At 50.6% G+C, this 19,354-nt stretch overlaps 1 protein-coding gene across 27 annotated transcripts in view; it reads right to left on the bottom strand.

The window, feature by feature from the left end:
- GGT1 (gamma-glutamyltransferase 1) overlaps positions 1–19,354 on the bottom strand; it is a 46,560-nt gene that overhangs the window by 16,386 nt on the left and 10,820 nt on the right. For 2 of the 27 annotated variants that reach the window (XM_063808371.1, XM_054675482.2), the window contains exons 1-6: positions 4,704–4,792; positions 4,414–4,483; positions 2,406–2,477; positions 2,103–2,189; positions 1,908–1,984; positions 1,194–1,364 (exon numbers count right to left, since the gene is read on the bottom strand). In XM_063808371.1, the coding sequence (XP_063664441.1) occupies positions 1,194–1,357 (164 nt within the window). In that variant the 5' untranslated portion in view covers positions 1,358–1,364; positions 1,908–1,984; positions 2,103–2,189; ... (1 more) ...; positions 4,414–4,483; positions 4,704–4,792. Of the gene's footprint in view, positions 1–1,193; positions 1,365–1,907; positions 2,082–2,102; positions 2,190–2,405; positions 2,478–4,413; positions 4,484–4,703; positions 4,823–9,787; positions 10,172–19,354 lie in introns of those variants that run through there. The other 25 variants (XM_024352656.3, XM_063808383.1, XM_054675481.2 and 22 more) reach the window with 24 other exon arrangements.

The raw sequence follows: 19,354 nt of genomic DNA, 5'->3' as shown, positions 1-19,354 counted from the left end.
CAAAACAAAACAACAACAAAAAAAGAATAAGCCCTTCATGTCCCTGTTTGGGCAACAGCGTTCCTTGGGGGGAGGGGGGAGGGATGGCATTGGGAGATATACCTAATGCTAAATGACGAGTTGGTGGGTGCAGCACACCAACATGGCACATGTGTACATATGTAACAAACCTGCACATTGTGCACATGTACCCTAAAACTTAAAGTATAATAATAATAAAATAAAATAAAAAAAAGAAAGAAAGAAATTGTCACCTAACCAAAAAAAAAAAAAAGAATAAGCCGGGTGTGGTGGCTCACACCTGTAATCCCAACACTTTGGGAGGCCCAGGTGGGTGGATTACCTGAGGTCAGGAGTTTGAGACCAGCCTGACCAACATGGTGAAACCCCATCTCTACTAAAAACACCATAATTAGGCCAGGCGCAGTGGCTCACACCTGTAATCCCAGCACTTTGAGAGGCAGAGGTGGGAGGATCACAAGGTCAGGAGTTCAAGACCAGCCTGGCCAACATAGCAAAACCCTGTCTCTACTAAAAATACAAAAATTAGCTGGGCATGGTGGCACATGCCTGTAGTCTCAGCTACTGTGGAGGCTGAGGCAGGAGAATCACTTGAACCTGGGAGGTGGAGGTTGCAGTAAGCCAAGATTGCACCACTGCCCTCCAGCCTGGGTAACAGAGCGATACTCTGTCTCGGAAACACACACATACACACACACACACACACAAATTTGTTGGGCGTGGTGGCGCACGCCTGTAATCCCAGCTACTTGGGAGGCTTAGGCATGAGAATCACTTGAACTTGGGAGGTGGAGGTTGCAGTTAACTGAGATTGCACCACTGCACTCCAGCCTGGCAACAGAGCAAAACTCCATCTCTAAATAAATAGATAGATAGATAGTAGATAGATAGATAGATAGATAGGAAGAAATAAGTAAAAATAACAACCAAACAACAAAACAGTGGAGTTTATCCAAAGAAACAGAGACTCTTAGAACTGAGAAAAGGGGCCCTGTTTGGCTCTAGGAGACCCACACCCTGCTCTCGGAGTCACCGTCCCCTTCCCAAAGGCTACTGAGAGAGTCCAAGCAAAGCTTACATGTGGGGAAACTGAGTCTCAGAGGGGTGAAGGTATTGCTCAGGTCCACTTGCCCAGTTTTCAGGGCCCATGTCCCATGCCCTGCCCTGCTCACCTCCCAATCTCCGAGCACTGCTTGGCATCCGCGGCCACGGCAGCCCTGGTGTACACATGGTTGTCAGGTTCCTTGGAGGCTGAGGGCAGCCAGAGACAGAGGCCGACAATGACCAGCACCAGGACCACGGCCAGCAGGCCCAGCACCACTAACTTCTTCTTCATGGCTCTGCTGCACCCACGGGGTAAGGAGCAGGGTCAGGCCCAGCCTCAGACATTCCCTGGCCCCTCCCCAACAGGGCACAGTCTAAAGTCAGGCCTCAGAAACACAAGGCCTGTGTCTCCTTCCCGCTTCCCAAAATACGTGCAGGCGGTCCAGCCCCCAGACCTTTGCGCAGGCCATGCCCTCTGCCAGAAGCTCTGGGCCTCATCTCTGCCCTCCCAAATCCTCCCTGCTTATCTTCAGAGCCCATCCTGGTAAGAACCCCATCTCCAGCAGCGGCCCTTCCTGGGAGCCCCCAGATTTCCACACCCCTCTTTCTGCAGGGCCTTGCCTACCTCCTCACAGTGGCTGAGCCTCCACTGCTTAGGGAGAAGCTCCAGTAGGGATGGGCCTGGCCTGGTTTCTCCTGTGTCCCCCACCTCAGCCTAGAGTCTGGCACTGTCCAGAAGTCCTCTGAAGACCCTCCACCCCACCTGGAGCATGGGGTTTAGCTTCCATAGTGCCCACAATCAGAGTGCCCCACAGATTCACTGCCACGGGGCCAGGACTTACCGTCCAGCAGCAGACAGGGGCCCCAAGCCTTGCCTGGGGTGTTGGCCACAAAAGACAGGAGGATTTGGTGGAAATAGCTGAGGAAATAACCGGGGTCTCCCTCACACTCTGCTGAAGCCTGTAGCCACAGAATCTTCTTCAGAGACTCTCTGATCAGGCAGCCTTCTCGTTCTCCTGAAGGTCAAGGGAGGTTACCTGAAGCACGCGCAGCCCAGACCTTTCTGGGGGACTCCGTGTTACCTCCCTCTGCCTCTAGCTGGTTTCTCTGTCTCCAGTTGAACTCTGGAGGCAAAGAGGCTGTCAGTAACACATTTGTTTCCATGAATTCTCTCAGCATGTCTCCCAGGCACAGCTCAAAGAGGGTTTTGCACGGAGCAGGGCAGGTAGGGGACAGGGCATTCCTGCACAAGCCCAGGATGTGCATGTGGTCAGCATGGCAAAGGGGGCTCAGGGGGCACCGCCAGCCTGCCCTGCTCTGATGCTGGACTTGCCACTCACCTGCTGTGGGGCCTCAGGCAAATCACTGAACTGTCCAGCCTGGATGACGGCAGCACCTCACTTGCCTTGCTGCTGGGAGTGTTGTGAATAGAGTAGGTTAGACTGTGGGCAGGGCTTGGTGAATGGTAGCTGTGATTATCATCATGGCTGCACTGGGGACACCCCCAGGAGCCCTGAGTGGCACAGGTCTCTTGCTCACTGTATGTCCCCTGTGGACTCCCTTCCAGGCTGTGCAGTGAGTGGCAGCAGTGACCCTTGGGAAGTCTCATGGCTATGGCAGCAGGTGACAGGTGTGACAACAGGGAAGAGGGATGTGGTGACAGAGGTTGGGGTTCCCCTCTCCCACAGTCAGTTTCCCACAAAGGGCGGTGTCTGCCAGCAAGCCCTTCCAATGAGCCCCAAGCTGGATTTCCCTCCACTCCACCCTGTCCCAGTGCAGAGCGTCTGACCTCAGAGGCAGACACACTGTCCCAGAAGTGGTCTACGAATGGAGTCCCTGTGCCCTCCCCACACACAGGGAACATCCAAATGCCATCGTGGAAGGGTGGCCACCTCCCCAGGCTTGGTGGGCCTGGAGCCGATAGTGTGATACATTTGACCCCCTCCCAGCCCTGGATGCAGACACCAAGAGCAGAGAGACCTGGCAGTAGTCATGCAGCAGCGCACCACCCCACATCCCCAGCACAATCCAAAGCAGCCCCTCATCCCCACCGTGACCACCACAGCCTGAATCCAGGCGCCACCTGTTTCTGACCTGAACTCCCTCACAGCCCCTGCCTGCACTCCCTCCCTCCAACATCGCCTGCCCTTCAGTCTTCCAGAAAGCAGCTAGAGGGCTCTGTCTGTCCAACGCAGAACAGGCCCTGCCTCCTCCCTGCCCCGTTGGACAGCTCACACCCTTCACCAGGCCTGACAGCGCTCTTGCCACTCCAACACCCTGGGTCCCAGCCGGGAGTCCAGGTCAGGGTTAAGGGTTCCTGATAGAGACACCGATTCCTGGAGGTCCAAAGAGCCTCAGGAGCTGGGCCAGCAATATGCAGCATCTATTATGGACACAGAACATTCCCATCACATGGCCGGGTGCAGTGACTCACGCCTATAATCCCAGCACTTTGGGAGGCAGAGGCAGGTGGATCACCTGAGGTGAAGAGTTTGAGAACAGCCTGGCCAACATGGTGAAACCCCCATCTCCACTAAAAATACAAAAAATTAGCCAGGCATGGTGGCAGGTGCCTGTAATCCCAGCTACTCAGGAGCTGAGGCAGGAGAATTGCTTGAACCCGGGAGGTGGAGGTTGCAGTGAGGCAAGATTGCACCACTGCACTCCAGCCTGGGCAACAAGAGTGAAACTCCGTCTCAAAAAAAATGCAAAAAACAAAAACAAAAGGACATTTCCACCACAAGTCATGGGGGAGGGGCCTGGCCTGGTCAGTGACCCCGTCCTAGCATGACAGCCCCCTGCACCAAGGAAGCTACCCAGTCCCGTCCACTGGGCCGGGTCATGCTGAGTGCCCTGGAGGGCATGGCCTCATCTCTCCCAGGCTCAGGGTCATGAGCTGAGCCCCCGGTCAGGGTCCTGGGGTGGTCCAACCATGACCCAGCCTCGCCTGTCTGTTAATCTGTCTACCCAAAGGCCCAAGTAGGCTGCTGGAGGAGCAGGTGGCACCCAGCCAGGCTCAGACTGCTGGGAAGAACAGGGAGGGGAGTAGGCAGTGCTGCGCCCTGTCCCTTCCTCCCAGGGCAGGTCAGCAAGGGAGGGTGGGCCCAGCCTCCCACAGGCAGATGTCCCCGGCTCGGAGGAAGACACCCTGCTGAGGTCCTGGGCTTCCATTTCCCATCCCTCCACCCTAAAAACTCACTGAAAGAATGTCCAAGCCCAGAGGCCTGGTTCTCACCCAAACAGCGTGAGAGCTGCACACACTAGGGGAAACTGAGGCTAGAAAGTAGGTCAGCTGCCATGGTTGGCCTCAAACCCAGACCCCCTTCCTTGGGACCCTGATGGGCTTACCTGAGGCCTGGGGACAGTAGGGGCCCAGGAGAGCACCTCTTCCTCAGAAGACAGTTCTGGGCTGCACCCGCTGGGGAGGAAGAGACAGACTTGTCTGCCTGGGAAAGTCCCAGCCACAGAACTGGCTGGGCCCCCCCCACTCTCCAGAGTGGCTCAGAGCCACGCCTGTGGCCCCCTGCAGCACTCCTCAGGGGGCTTCCGAATTGGGACTGGGATCTGGGGGTGGCCACCTCCGAGGAGGAGCAGAGGCAGGGAAGGAGCAGGAGCAGCCAGAGGACCCATGAGCTTACCTAGTCCAAGAGACCAGCCAGGGGGTGCCCAGCAGCCCCGGCGGACAGTGGGAGGCATCTGCACAGGGTGCAGGACAGGCAGGCCTCTCACAGAGGTCCGGCCTGGCTGGGAGGATGGGGAAGCTGACGTCACAGCAGCAAGGAGGCGCACAGTGACTTGGCATGGTGACTCGGCCTGTCACCATGTGACTAAAGTTCACGCAGCCCTGGGAGGGCCCTGGATGGCAGGTGCTATGAGCCGGGGAAAGGGTTTCCTTCCTTTCAGACTCAGTTCCCTCCAAAGGGCGCTGTCTGCCCACGAGCCCCTCCAGTGAGCCCCAGGCTGGTTCCCTCTCTGGCTCTCCCTGTCCCTGTTCAGAACATCTGAACGCACAGCCAGTGTCGCAGAGATGGCTCTGGAGGCGGTGGATAGTGGCGCCCCTGGCACTAGACCAGAACCCAGCCTAAGGGGCCTCACCACACGCTGCTGTCAATGTTAAGGTGTGTTCCGGGAACATGGCCTGGGGCCCTGAGTGCAGACTGGTTCTGCTGCCCATCCAGAAACATTAGCACCCCAGGCCCAAGGAACCACCCGAACAGCCCAGAAAGGCAGGGCCCAGAGAGGGCCTGAGCTGGCCCAAGCTCGCACAGCCCAGCAGTGCAGGCTTGGCCACCTGGTAACTGCCCCAAGTTACTGCATGTTTCTGACCAGCCCACCAAGAAGTCTGAGCCAGGAACAGCTGCGGACCCAGCCCAGGGAACTTTGGACACTTCTGCCCATTCCCCTGTGGCCCTCATCTGCCAAGGATATGGGCCAGAGGCTCCCTGAGTCATGGCTCCCTCCCCTGCTCCTGGGCCTGCTGTGTCTACGGTGCCGGAGAGCCCCTGCAGCCTCCACCTGAGGTCTATTCCGTGCCCATAACACCTACCCCACAATCATCCTTCCAGGCTGCTCCAGCTGACAGAAGGGGACATGAAGGCTGACCCAATATTGCTGCCTGCCTGGGTCACATAGGCCTGTCCTGTCATCCACTGCTCTCAAATGGGCTCTGGACAGAACCCACCAGACACACAACTGTGAGATCCTCAATAGCCCTAGGGTGGAGGTGCTGTGACCAAGCCCTTACCCTGGCTATTCCTCCCCCTGAAGATCAGGGTGACTGGGAAGATGACAGGGCAGGAACCAAGGCCCCATGACCTGTCCCTGAAGGCTAGACAGCCAACAGGAACATCAGGGGATTTGGCCCTGCTAAGTGGCTGCATTCCATGGCAGTCAGCCAGGAGGGGTCTAAAGTGGAGAGCCACAGGGCTCTGTCCCCTGCCCCGGCCTGCTCAGCAGTTTCCTCTCTGCCTGAGAGCATATAAGACATGCATGTTCTCACTCATAGGTTGGAATTGAACAATGAGAACACTTGGACACAGGAAGGGGAACATCACACACTGGGGCCTGTTGTGGGGTGAGGGGAGCGGGGAGGGGTAGCATTAGGAGATATACCTAATGTAAATGACAAGTTAATGGGTGCAGCACACCAACATGGCACATGTATACATATGTAACAAACCTGTACGTTGTGCACATGTACCCTAGAACTTAAAGTATAATTTTATATATATAATACTATATATAATATATTTATATATTATATAAATTATATAAATATAATATATAATATATTATATAAATTATATAAATATAATATATAATATATTATATAAATTATATAAATATAATATATAATATATTATATATTATATAAATATAATATATAATATATTATATAAATTATATAAATATAATATATAATATATTATATAAATTATATAAATATAATATATAATATATTATATAAATTATATAAATATAATATATAATATATTATATATATTATATAAATATAATATATAATATATTATATATATTATATAAATATAATATATAATATATTATATATATTATATAATATATATAATATATTATATATATTATATAATATATGTAATATATAATATATAATATGTATTATGTATTATATATAATATATAATACATATATAATATTATATAATACATATTATATAATATTATATAATACATATTATATAATATTATATAATACATATTATATAATATTATATAATACATATTATATAATATTATATAATATATAATACATATTATATAATATTATATATTATATAATATATAATACATATTATATATTATATAATATATAATACATATTCTATAATATTATATAATATATAATACATATTCTATAATATTATATAATATATAATACATATTCTATAATATTATATAATATATAATACATATTCTATAATATTATAGAATATATAATACATATTCTATAATATTATATAATATATAATACATATTATATAATATTATATAATATATAATACATATTATATAATATTATATAATATATAATACATATTCTATAATATTATATAATATATAATACATATTATATAATATTATATAATATATAATACATATTATATAATAAATATTATATAATATATAATACATATTATATAATAAATATTATATAATATATAATACATATTATATAATAATATATAATACATGTTATATAATATTATATAATATATAATACATATTATATATTATATAATATATAATACATATTATATAATAAATAATATATAATATATAATACATATTATATAATAATATATAATACATGTTATATAATATTATATAATATATAATACATGTTATATAATATTATATAATATATAATACATATTATATAATATTATATAATATATAACACATATTATATAATGTTATATAATATATAATACATATTATATAATATTATATAATATATAATACATAATATAATATTATATAATATTATATAATATATAATACATAATATAATATTATATAATATTATATAATATATAATACATAATATAATATTATATAATATTATATAATATATAATACATAATATAATATTATATAATATATAATACATAATATAATATTATATAATATATAATACATAATATATATTATATAATATATAATACATATTATATAATATTATATAATATATAATACATATTATATAATATTATATAATATATAATACATATTATATAATATTATATAATATATAATACATATTATATAATATTATATAATATATAATACATATTATATAATATTATATAATATATAATACATATTATATAATATTATATAATATATAATACATATTATATAATATTATATAATATATAATACATATTATATAATATTATATAATATATAATACATATTATATAATATTATATAATATATAATACATATTATATAATATTATATAATATATAATACATATTATATAATATTATATAATATATAATACTATATAATATTATATAATATATAATACATATTATATAATATATAATATATTACATATAATATATAATATATATTACATATATATTTTATATATAATATATATTACATATATATTTTATATATAATATATATTACATATAATATATATTACATATTGTATATATTTTATATATATATATATATGACATACAGGATTCACAGCAGCAGGTGGGCAGAAAGAAAGTCTGAGTGGGCAAAGGATGGCCCAGATCCCTGCAGCTGACCCCAAAAGGAAAACCCCGGGCTGGGGAAAGTAGGGAGACAGAGCTGCCTTCAATGGGGCACAGCTGAAGCCTGGCAGCAGCTGAGGATTCCAGAGAGGGGAGACAGGAGGGGAGGCACTTTATCAAAGGACATGTTAATAGAGGTAGCGCCTACAGAATGAAGGAGGCTTTTCCTCACATGCTGAGTGTGTCACATTCTGTCCCAGTCAGCCCTCTACCCCCTGAATGCAGAGAGGGCACCTAGGGGGAAGTGGGTCTGGGGAAGCCATGTCACCTGAGGAAGGACTGCAGGGGCTGGCCTAGAAGTCTTCTCCAGACCCCACGGCTCTTGTCCTGGGCACATAAGGTAGTGAGTTCCCTGTCCTGAGAAATGTGCAAGCCTCACTCACCCAGAGACACAGACTCTGGTGTCAGTACCACCCACTTCCAACACACGTGCAAGCACGTGCGCACACACACAACTGAGCCTCATCTAGGCTGAGCAGAGCAGCTTCCCAGGATGCAGCAGAGAGAGGAGTATGAGGAAGAGGTAGACACGGCAGCCAGTCTGAAGTTTCCTGGTTAATCCTTCAACCCAGCTTGATGGCTTTGTCACCACAACCCCAGAGCCACAAGGGTGAAACCAGAGCACAGCCCCAACCCCATTCACAGGCAGGAAACTGAAGCTTAGACAAAAGGGATTTACCGAGGTCAGCTGGCCCCAGGAAGTCTGCAGACCTGCGGGTAAGCCCAGGACCCACCCACCCCTTACCCTGCCAGCCCCCAGCCTGGAGTCGCTATCCCTGGATATGAGAATGCACAGATCTCTGGCGTCTTCCCCAGGACTGCCTACACCCCTGGACTGGATGCTTACTACCCAGACGTGGAGTTGGAATCTGTCTCTCTCAGTTTCCACCCTTGTGGCACAGAGCTGAGAATCAGAAAAAACACCCCTTCAGTAAGATTTAATAACCACTACCTGCTGGAAACCTGTCGAAAGAACTATATATATCCCTATATATATAGCTGAGAGGTGGCAGGCGCCCCCTGGAGTTGGGCAATGACCCCTCGCACAACCGGCCCTGCCCCACCCCAATCCACAGCCACAAACAGAACCCAGGAGCGAGGCAAGCATGGCCCAAGGACACAGGGTCCCCCAACCCCATCACAGCTCTGGCTCTACTCCAGAGCTGACCCCCCACCCCCACTCAGGGCTGCCAGATCCTCCAGGGCCTGTCTGTTCATGCTGCACTCTTTCCTCTTAATTCCAAGAAGCCACGGCTCTCTCAAGAGCTTCTTCGCACAAGTCAGGTGACTCCCCCCAGCCCTCCTTCACCCACCCGCATACCTCACTCAAACTGACATAAACTCATCAGCCAAGAAACAGAGGCCCCCAGCCCAGACCCAGTCGGATAAAGAACCCAGGGCTCTGCCCACCTGTGGGATCCTTCTGCAGGATGCGCCCACACAAGTCTTGCCCCCTTCACCCCGAAGTGCAACTCATTCCCACTGCACAGGTGCATAAACCGAGGCTCGGAGAGGAAGAGGAACTCCTCTAGAGCGCAGCAAGCACACGGCAGAGCTGAGAATGGGACTCAGGCCTCCAGACACTCATGGGAGTGCCCTGACCTGAGCTTCCCCACCTATGATGTCCACCAGCTCAGAGAGGGTGAGCAGCGCCTCTGGGTCACACAGCACTGGGGCACAGCCAACTGCTCTCACTTCTGGGCTCACCCGACGCCCGGTCTGGTCGTCCAGCAGCACACCAAAACCAAGCTAAGATTCCCTGCTGTGACCCAGCTCCTCCTTCCCTCCCCCAGTGGCCTGGGGGCGGGGCGGGGGGGAGGGGAGGCTTTAAAGGCACAGGAACTGCTGCAGGTGGGATGTGGGCTGGCTCCTGGTCCCATCCCTGGGGCTGTGATCTGCGACCGCTGCAGGCTGCAGGTGTCTCTGAGCCCGGTGGGGTCTCAAACCCTGAATGAGAGACCTGAACTCTGAAAGCCTCAGTGGGGCTGAATGAGGCTGGGTTTCAGCGGGAGGCAGATTAGACCAAAGGTTCCCTGGGAGATGGGACCACAGAGCTGGGGTGCAGCCAGATGCCCATGCCAGGAGAAGCTGGAGATGTAAGCATCTGAGGCCCCACAAGGTCTGAGGAGCCTAGATCACCTCTACAACCCCAGGGCAGGGGATGCTTCTCCTAACAGGCCCTCTCCCCAAATTTCAGGGCTATAGGCAGGGCTCTAGGAGCTGTTACTCCAAGGACCCTGGTCACCTGGACTGAAGGGAGTCACATGATCCAGGAGGGTCCTTCCTCAACCCCCAATTTCAGGGGTCTGAGCAGACAGGCTGACCGAGGACCCCAGGCAACGGAAGCAGGGGGATGAGGCCCATCTGTCCATCTCATGCCCTCACCTGCTCTGCCCCATTCAATGAGATGAGATGGGGTGGGTGCCCCCACAGCGCTGGCAGGCCGAAGCCTCTAAGCCCTCAGATCAAGGTCCACACATGGTCTGCAGCCTGCCAGAATTGTCACTCTTAGCAAGGCTCATGCTTACGTTCCTTCTTTCATTCCATCATTCATTCTCCCATCAAATCCTGGCCCCTCCAGATTCTTCTCTCAAGGAGCCCTGACCTGGCTGGGCATGAGAGTATGGTCACCCCAGGGGGAAGAGCCCTAGGGAAGGGGCAGACACCAGAATAGGGGCCTTGGGAATCCAGCCCGAGCTGGGATTGGATTTGGGGAGGACCTGCCAGGCGGAAGGAACCACCTGAGCCTGAAGGCCAGGAAATGGAGCCTTTTCCAGGAAGTGAGGGCTGCAGGGGACCTCTTGACCACCCTAGGCCCGTCCTGAGCCCTGAGGTGTCAAAGCTGGAAAAGGAGGTGGCCGAGCTAAGACCTTCAAGGCCAGGCCAGTCTGGACTTTGAGAGCCCTGGGAGGCTGGTGAATGTGTCACCGGGCCCAGTAACCCATTAACCCTGGCTCACTCATTAAGACCCTGGTGGGTGTCCATTAGCTCCTTGGCCAGTTACAGGAGCCGGGCAGAGGGTAGGGGTCATGGGAAGAAGGGAGTGCTGATTGGGGTGCTAGGTAGAGGCTGGCTGAGCTGGCTCTTTTGTGTCCTTGTTCCTTGAGGAGGGTTCCAGGGCCAAGCTGGCCTCCAGCCAGGGGCAGCTGCCAACACAGCCCGGGGCGGGTGCCGCCCCATCATCCTAGTGACTTTCATCTCCTTATCACCCTTGTGTGCTGGCACCAGCAGCCCACAGTGCCTCAGGGGCCTTGGCCAGACAGGAGGCTCAAAGGGCCAGTCCAGTGCCTGGCTCAGCACCCAGCCACACAGTCCCTCTGAGAAATGGGCCCACTGTGGCCTCCAAAGCCCAGTCTGTTTCAACGGGCTGGGATCTGCCCCACCTCTGTATCTGGGAAAACAAGACCCTGGTGGGGCAAGAAGGGAGCTCCTGGCATAGGAACCTGCAGCCTGAGAGGGGAAGGGACCTGCCCAAAGCCTCTCGGCAAGAGAGTGACCCATGACACCAGGAAGGCTGTGCAAACCACTTCCTGCAACTGGCGTCTCATTGCAGCCCCACCCCCACTGACAGGTCCAGGAAGCTGACAACACTGAGTACCAGGAATCACCCAGAAAGCCTCATGCCCTGAGTGGGCCATGGTGAGGGCCATGGCGGGGTGGGGTTGGGGGGCGCATGGGGGCATGACATCCCGAACTGCCATCATGAGGCTCACAATGATCGAACAATGCGGATCGGTCCAGATGCAAGCGGTGCCTGGCCCATACTCCAGAACTGCTGGAACAACATCTCAGGGACCCCTGGGAGCCAGAAACCCAATATTATCCAGGACATTTTGTGTCCCCTGGTGTCCTGCACCAAGGAGACACTTGGTAAACTGGCTAAATAGAACTGACTTCAAATCCAAACATCATAGCATTGGAGTCAATATTAGGATCACAGAATCTCAAGTGTTTGCTCTCTGATCTTCCAGCATCCCAGAAAGGTCAGCTTACATACCTTCCCCAATGGGGAGCTCACTACCTCCAAAGATAGTGGGACTCTGGTTGGCTGGCAAGTTCTTCCCAACATTAAGCCCCAATTTGCCTCTTTGTAACACCTGCTGCAGGTGGGCCTGGCCTCAGATCCTGCCCACTGTCTAAGGTCACAGAGCAGAGAAGCAGGGGCCACTCCAGATCCTGTACCTGGCCACAGCCTCTCTGAGCCACAAAGACCACACTGAAGGAATGGGAGGAAGACTTCAGCTCAATGGAAGGGCTGGTGCCACTCAGCTGTGATGGAGGGAGGTCAGCACAGGCCAGCTGTGGGCATGGGCAGAGCTCCTGTGCCCCCAGAGCCTGGCCAACACCCCCAGTGCCATTTGCAGCATTTGTTATTCCAGCACCCACCTGTGATGTCAGGACACAGACTGAAGCATGGCCAAGTGCGTGGGCCCTTCAGAATTGTCAGCTTGTGAATGCCTGGGAGCACCCAGCAGCAGGGCTGGCCTGGCACTTGATGGAACAAGTCCAACTCCAAAACTCAGAGGCAGGATGGCAGAGGCATGGGCCCTAGAGTCCCTGGGTTCAAACTCAACCCCAGCCACTGATAGTGTGGGTATCACAGCAGCCTTTCCCTTCCTGGCCTCAGTCTCCTACCTAGAGAGCAGGGATAACTACAACAGTTGCTGGGTGGATTCCTTGAGATGACAACGCACAGACAATGCACCTCCTACTTTCAAGGCCTCACAGGGTCTGGCTAGGCTCCAACACCAGGCCTGTAGGAGCTTCTCCCCTTTCCTGATGAGCAGCTCAGAGCAGGGGCCCAAAGGGCCCCCCTCCTGGCCGCCCTGTCCTCCCTGCCCAAGGCACCCTCCACAGGTAGTATTTATCACATCACCTGGTAATTATCTGCAGTGTCTGAAAGCTCCAAGGAGGGGATGGGGGTGGAGGAAGACTGTCCATGCCCCAGTCCCAACACCATGCCACAGCCTGATCTCCAGGAAAGCCAACCCGCTCCTGTCTCAAGGCCTCCCTGGTGACATGCCCAAGCACACCTGTTCACCCACAGCCCCCTGTGACTTCACTGATGCCAAAACTGCGCAGCACTTTCCACGCACGCCATGCTCTCATCTGGACTTTTGGGGACCTCCCCCTGCCTCACAGCAGCACCTTCCCGACCTCCCTTGCTTCTTGGATACTGGGCTCAGGAATGCTCTCACTGACGAGTCTGCGCCCTGCTGGCTTATGTTTCAGACACACCAGATGGACGTGCCCAAGCCTGAGCTAAGCAGCTGCCTCCCCAGACCTCCTACCACCAGGGCAGCCAGAGTCTAGCCCTAGGCAGCTGCCCCTGCATCCTCACTGGGCCTGTCCAGCTGCTCCCACCTCTATACCCCACTCCTAGCCTCACCTGACCTCCAGTCCCCATAGGCCAACCCTTTCACCTGGAGACTCCCAATCACAGGTCCCAGCCCCTCTGCTGTTTCCCTACTGCAGCCCAGGCGCTTGTCATGCAAATCTGAGCACACCCCTCCCCAGCTGGGAAGAAAACACTCCAGAGGCCCCCCTTGTTCTACCTTGCTGGTGCCCGTCCTTTCCTCTTTTTTTTTTTTTGGAGTGGGGCAGCTGGATATGAACTGTCCTTTCCTCTTGCTCCTTCCCAATCTTTGGGACTTTGCACTGACTCCATTATCATGGAGACACTCTTCAGACACCAATCACAATGCCACCTCCTCCTGAAGCCCTCTGGCACTGCACCTCACTCTGCAGGCTGGCTGCGACTGCTGCCTCCTCCACAGTATCCACAGTGCCCAACAATCTTCACTGAATGGATGGATGCCAGCTGTCAGGTGGCTAGCTGTTTTTACTAAAATGCGTCTTCTAGGACGTTACACTGAATCTACCTAGCCACCTGACAGCTGGCATCTCTAATCTTGTAATCCCAGCACAATGGGAGGACGAGGTGGGTGGATCACTTGAGACCAGGAGTTCAAGACCAGCCTGGGCAACATAGAGAGACCCTGCCTTTAATTTTTTAATTAATTTTTTTAAAAAAGGCCCAAGAGGACAGGGTTTGGGGAGTTTCATGTGGAGGCTGACAGGAAGGGGAACAAGAACTCACCCATGGCCAGGCGCAGTGGCTCATGCCTATAATCCCAGCGCTTTGGGAGGGCGAGGTGGGTGGATGGCTTGAGCCCAGGAGTTCCTGACCAGCCTGGGCAAAATAGAGAGACCCCGTCTCTACAAAAATAAAAAAGTTAGCTGGGCATAGTGGCACATGCCTGTGGTCCCAGCTACTTGGGAGGCTGAGGGGGGAGGATCACTTGAGCATGGGAGGCAGAGGCTGCAGTGAGCTGAGATAGTGCCACTGTACTCTAGCCTGGGCAACAACAAAAAAAACCAACTCATCCATGTGTCCAACTCTACCAGGACAGAAACTTCTGTACTTAGGAGTCTTCCAGTCTTCACCCTATGTATCTCTTCATCTGACTGTTTATTTGTAGCCTTTATTTTATCTTTTTTTTTTTTTTTTGAGACGGAGTGTCAGTCTCGCTCTGTTGCCCATGCTGGAGTGCAGAGGTGTGATCTCAGCTCACTGCAACTTGCGCCTCTCGGGTTCAACCGATGATTCTCCTGCCTCAGCCTCCCGAGTAGCTGGGATTACAGGCTCCTGCCACCACACCGAGCTTATTTTGTACTTTTAGTAGAGATGGAGTTTCACCATGTTGGCCAGGCTGGTCTCCAACTCCTGACCTCAAGTGATCCACCTGCCTCGACCTCCCAAAGTGCTGGGATTATAGGCGTGAGCCACCGTGCCCGGCCTATTTATAGCTTTTAAAGTTTCCTTTGAGCTACTGACTTTAAGGGATGATACAGTATGTCTGAGGAGAAAATAAAATAAAACATCCTTTGAAATAAACCGATAAACAGGTCTCCCTGAGTTGTGTGAGCTACTCTAGCAAATTAATTGAACCCAAAGAGGGGGCCTTGGAACCCCAACTAGAAGCCGGTTAGTCAGATGTTCCCAATGCCCCGACTTGTGACTGGTGGGATGGGGGTTGGTCTTGTGGGACCAAGCCCTCAACCTGTGGTTTCTGAGGCCATCTCCAGGTAGACGGCACCAGAATTGAGTTGAATTGGAAGACACCAGCTGGAGTCTGCTGCAGAATTGATTCTTGCTGGGTGTGTGGGAGAATCCACAAATTTGGTTACAAGAAGTCTTCTGTGATGATTATTGTCTTGTGAGAACAGAGGCGAAACACAGTTGTTTTGTGTGTGTGTTTTGAGATGGAGTCTCACTCTGTCACCCAGGCTGGAATGCGGTGGTGCTATCTCGGCTCACTGAAACCTCCGCCTCCTAGGTTCAAGCGATTCTCCTGCCTCAGCCTCCTGAGTAGCTGGGACTACTGGCACACGCCACCATACCCAGCTAATTTTTGTCTTGTATTTTTTAGTGAAGATGGGGTTTTGCTATGTTGGCCAGGCTGGTCTCAAACTCCTAGCCTCAAGTGATCCGCCCACCTTAGCCTCCCAAAGTGCTGGAATTATAGGTGTGAGCCACCACGCCAGGCCAAAAAACACAGTTTGAGTTGGTTTTTCCTCACATGACCTTATTTGGAAATAGAGTCTCTACATAAGTAATTAGTTAAGATGAGATCATACGGGATTAGAATGAATGAGCCCTGTTGGGCACAGTGGCTCACGCCTGTAATCCCAACACTGGGAGGCTGACAGGGGTGGATTGCCTGAGGTCAGGAGTTCAAGACCAGCCTGACCAATATGGTGAAACCCTGTCTCTACTAAAAATACAAAAATGAGCTGGGCGTGGTGGCGGGCACCTGTAATCCCAGCTACTTGGAAGGCTGAGGCAGGAGAATCGCTTGAACCTGGGAGGTGGAGGTTGCAGTGAGCCAAGATCGTGCCATTGCACTCCAGCCTGGGCTAACAGAGTGAGACTCTGTCTCAAAAAAAAAAAAAAAAAATTAAAATTAAAAAAAGAATGAATGAGCCCTAAATCCAGTAGCTTCAGTTCTTTTTTTTTTTTTTTTTTTTTTTTTGAGACAGAGTCTCGCTCTGTCACCAGGCTGGAGTGAAGTCACCACTCAATCTCAGCTCACTGCAACTTCTGCGTCCTGGGTTCAAGCGATTCCCCTGCCTCAGCCTCCCAAGTAGCTGGGACTACAGGCATGTGTCACCACACCAGGCTATTTTTTTTTTTTTTTTGTATTTTAGTAGAGACAGGGTTTCACCATGTTGGACAGGATGGCCTCAATTTCCTGACCTCATGGTCCGTCCACCGCAGCCTCCAAAAGTGCTGGGATTACAGGCGTGAGCCACCGCACCCAGGCACTAGCGTTATTAAAAGGAGGCCATGTGAGCCGAGCATGGTGGCACTCACTCATAATCCCAGCTACTTGGGAGGCTGAGGCAGGAGGACTGCTTGGACCCAGGAGTTCAAGACCAGCCTGGGCAACATAGTGAGACCCCACTGCAAAAATAAGGAATGCCATGTGAAGGCCACACAGACACATAGGGTAGATGGTTTCAGAGACTGGAGTGATGCAGCAGCAGCCAAGGAAGGCCAAGGATTGCCAGGAGCCACCAGAAGCTGAAGAGGCAAGGAAGGATCTTCCCCTGGAGTCCTCAAAGGGAGTGTGGCTTGGCCTATACTTGGATTTCAGACTTTTAGCCTCCAGAACTATTCTGTTGCTTTAAGCCACTGAGTTTGTGGTAATTTGCTATGGCAGGTCCTTACTCTGCCTATGGTTACACATCCAACAAGTGGCAGCCCAGGGGATTTGAATCCAGGCCCTGAGCCTATACCTGTGATCTCACCTCACCCCGCCAAGCTCTGCTGCCTACTATAGCCTCATGACAATTCCTGGCCCTGCAGAAGGTTGACAACCCGTTCCTGTAGAGCAAACACAGAGGACATTCTGTCTCCATAGAGTATCCATCTGCTTCCTTCCTCCTAGCGAATGCCCCCAAACCATTCTGTGTCCTTCTTTACAGTGGCTACCAGGAGGCTCAGTGCCACCCAGCTACTTGCTGAGGTAACATTAACCCTGAGCTGGCCTTCTTCCCTCCTGGGCTTGAACAATACTACTGGGTGGGTAGAGAAGGGCCCAGAGGCAGTGCAAGGCCAGTTCCAGCCCTGGCTGCAGCCCTCTACCTGCCCATTGGGCCAGCTGGACTTTGTGTTCCTGTCATTTGAACTAGGCCACCGCATGGGTGGCAGAGGGCTTGAGACTCCAAAGGTGTGGCTGTCATCAATTCTTGTCTCCTGGCAGGTCCCACTTGGAGCCTAGTACGTTCCCATCAGGGCCTGAGGTCTAGCTGTGTCCTCCCTACCTGATTCTCCAGCCCCCAACCTCCCAACTCACTGACTCACTAGGGATGGCAGGGCTACCCTAAAGAATCCAGGGCAAGCCCTTGAGCTTCCACATCAGCCCCGGGAACTGAGAGGACAACATCGCAATCCCTCCACCCCATGGAGTCTCAACAAACACAGCTCTGCTGCTCAGGGTAACCCCAGGGAGACGGGCCAGCAGCCTTCCGTGAAGAACACATGTGGGCTAGCGAGGTGGAATCATGCCCCCATGCCTGAGGGGATAGCTGTGCCTCTGGGGGCTGCTGTCCAAGTCAGGTTAGGCCAGAAATTGTCTCCAAAAGCCCACTCGCCCTAGGCGCCCCACAAGCAGGCAGAGAAAAGCCCATCCAAGGATCTAGGCCCAGACGCCACCCTCCCTCTTTTGCTGTAAAAATGTCCTCCAGGAACCTCTCGGCCAGGGACACAGAGGGTGGGGGATGAGAGGCGGGGGCTGGGGCAGTTCTCTGCCTTCCACAGGACACTAAGCTCTGAGCACTCCCCCATACCGCTGCCTAGGTTGCCCCTTTCATGCCTCCAGGCTCAGCCCTCCATTCCCTCCTTCCTCCCCTCCCCCTGCCCAGTATTCTCACATTTGAGGGGACAGTGCCCAGGCCTGGCTCAGCCTCTGGGAGGATATGGTCAGGATCTGGGAGCCCTCCCAGCTGTGGCTCCAGCCCTGAGGCTGCAGGGGAAGAGGAGGAGGGCTTACCGGGCTGCCTGCTCTGGGCAGGGGGGTCTGAGAGGTCCCTGGGGCATCAGAGCTGCAGCTTAAAGCTCTGACTGGGTAGGTTGCCACTTCAGTTCAGCAACAGCGCCTTGGCCCTGGGGGAGGGCATGCAAGGCCGTCATGCAGGTTTGCCAGGGAGGAAACCTGTGGTGCCAAGGTGGCCGCAGGACAATGCTGGCTGCACTGGAGCGGGAGGAGAGGCTGTTGGGTCCAGCTGGCAGGTGCCAGGGGAGAAGGGGGTGCAAGCACTGCTCCAGCAGGGGTTGGGGGTCCGTGGATGGTCAAGGGGCTAAGACATCCTGCTGTCCTCTGCCTTGTCTCAGGGGCCCAGCCCCACAGGATGACAGAGCCTAGCACCCTGCCCTCTCCCCACTGCCATCTCTGGGCAGGCAGTGCTTAACCCAAAGGAAGGAACCTTGAATCTTCATAGGGTAATTAGCAGACACAGACACACACACACACACACACACACACACAGGAGCTTGGCTGTCGTCCCTCACTATATGCCCTCGGGCAGTGCTCAGCCCTTCCTGCACAACAGGTACCGGTCCTCACAGGCTAAACACGTGCTCCTTGCTTAGAGAAGTGGGAACTGCAGAACAGTGCCTCAAACGTCCCCCACGCAGGAGATGTGAGCGTCCCAGAGCCGGGATTGGGGCTGCAGGGGCCCAGCAGGCCTGCAGCAGAGACCTAGGCTTCTGCTGAGGGAGCCCTGGGAAGTGGGATACACCTTGAGCTGGGTGGGTCCGTACCTCACCCTGGTCCTCAGAGGAGCCAGGGCCCCCATCTCACTCTGCCTGCCGCCACCCCCACCCCTTGTCAGGGAGGCAGACTGAAGCCAGCGGCAGATACAGCCCGCCTGCTGCCAGCTTGCCCAGAGCTGGGCTTAACGGTTAACCTG

This window comes from Pan troglodytes, chromosome 23 (assembly GCF_028858775.2).
Source record: "Pan troglodytes isolate AG18354 chromosome 23, NHGRI_mPanTro3-v2.0_pri, whole genome shotgun sequence".
NCBI lineage: Eukaryota > Metazoa > Chordata > Mammalia > Primates > Hominidae > Pan > Pan troglodytes.
The sequence above is the reverse complement of the archived record's forward strand: the minus strand, read 5'-3'. Positions and strand labels throughout refer to the sequence as shown.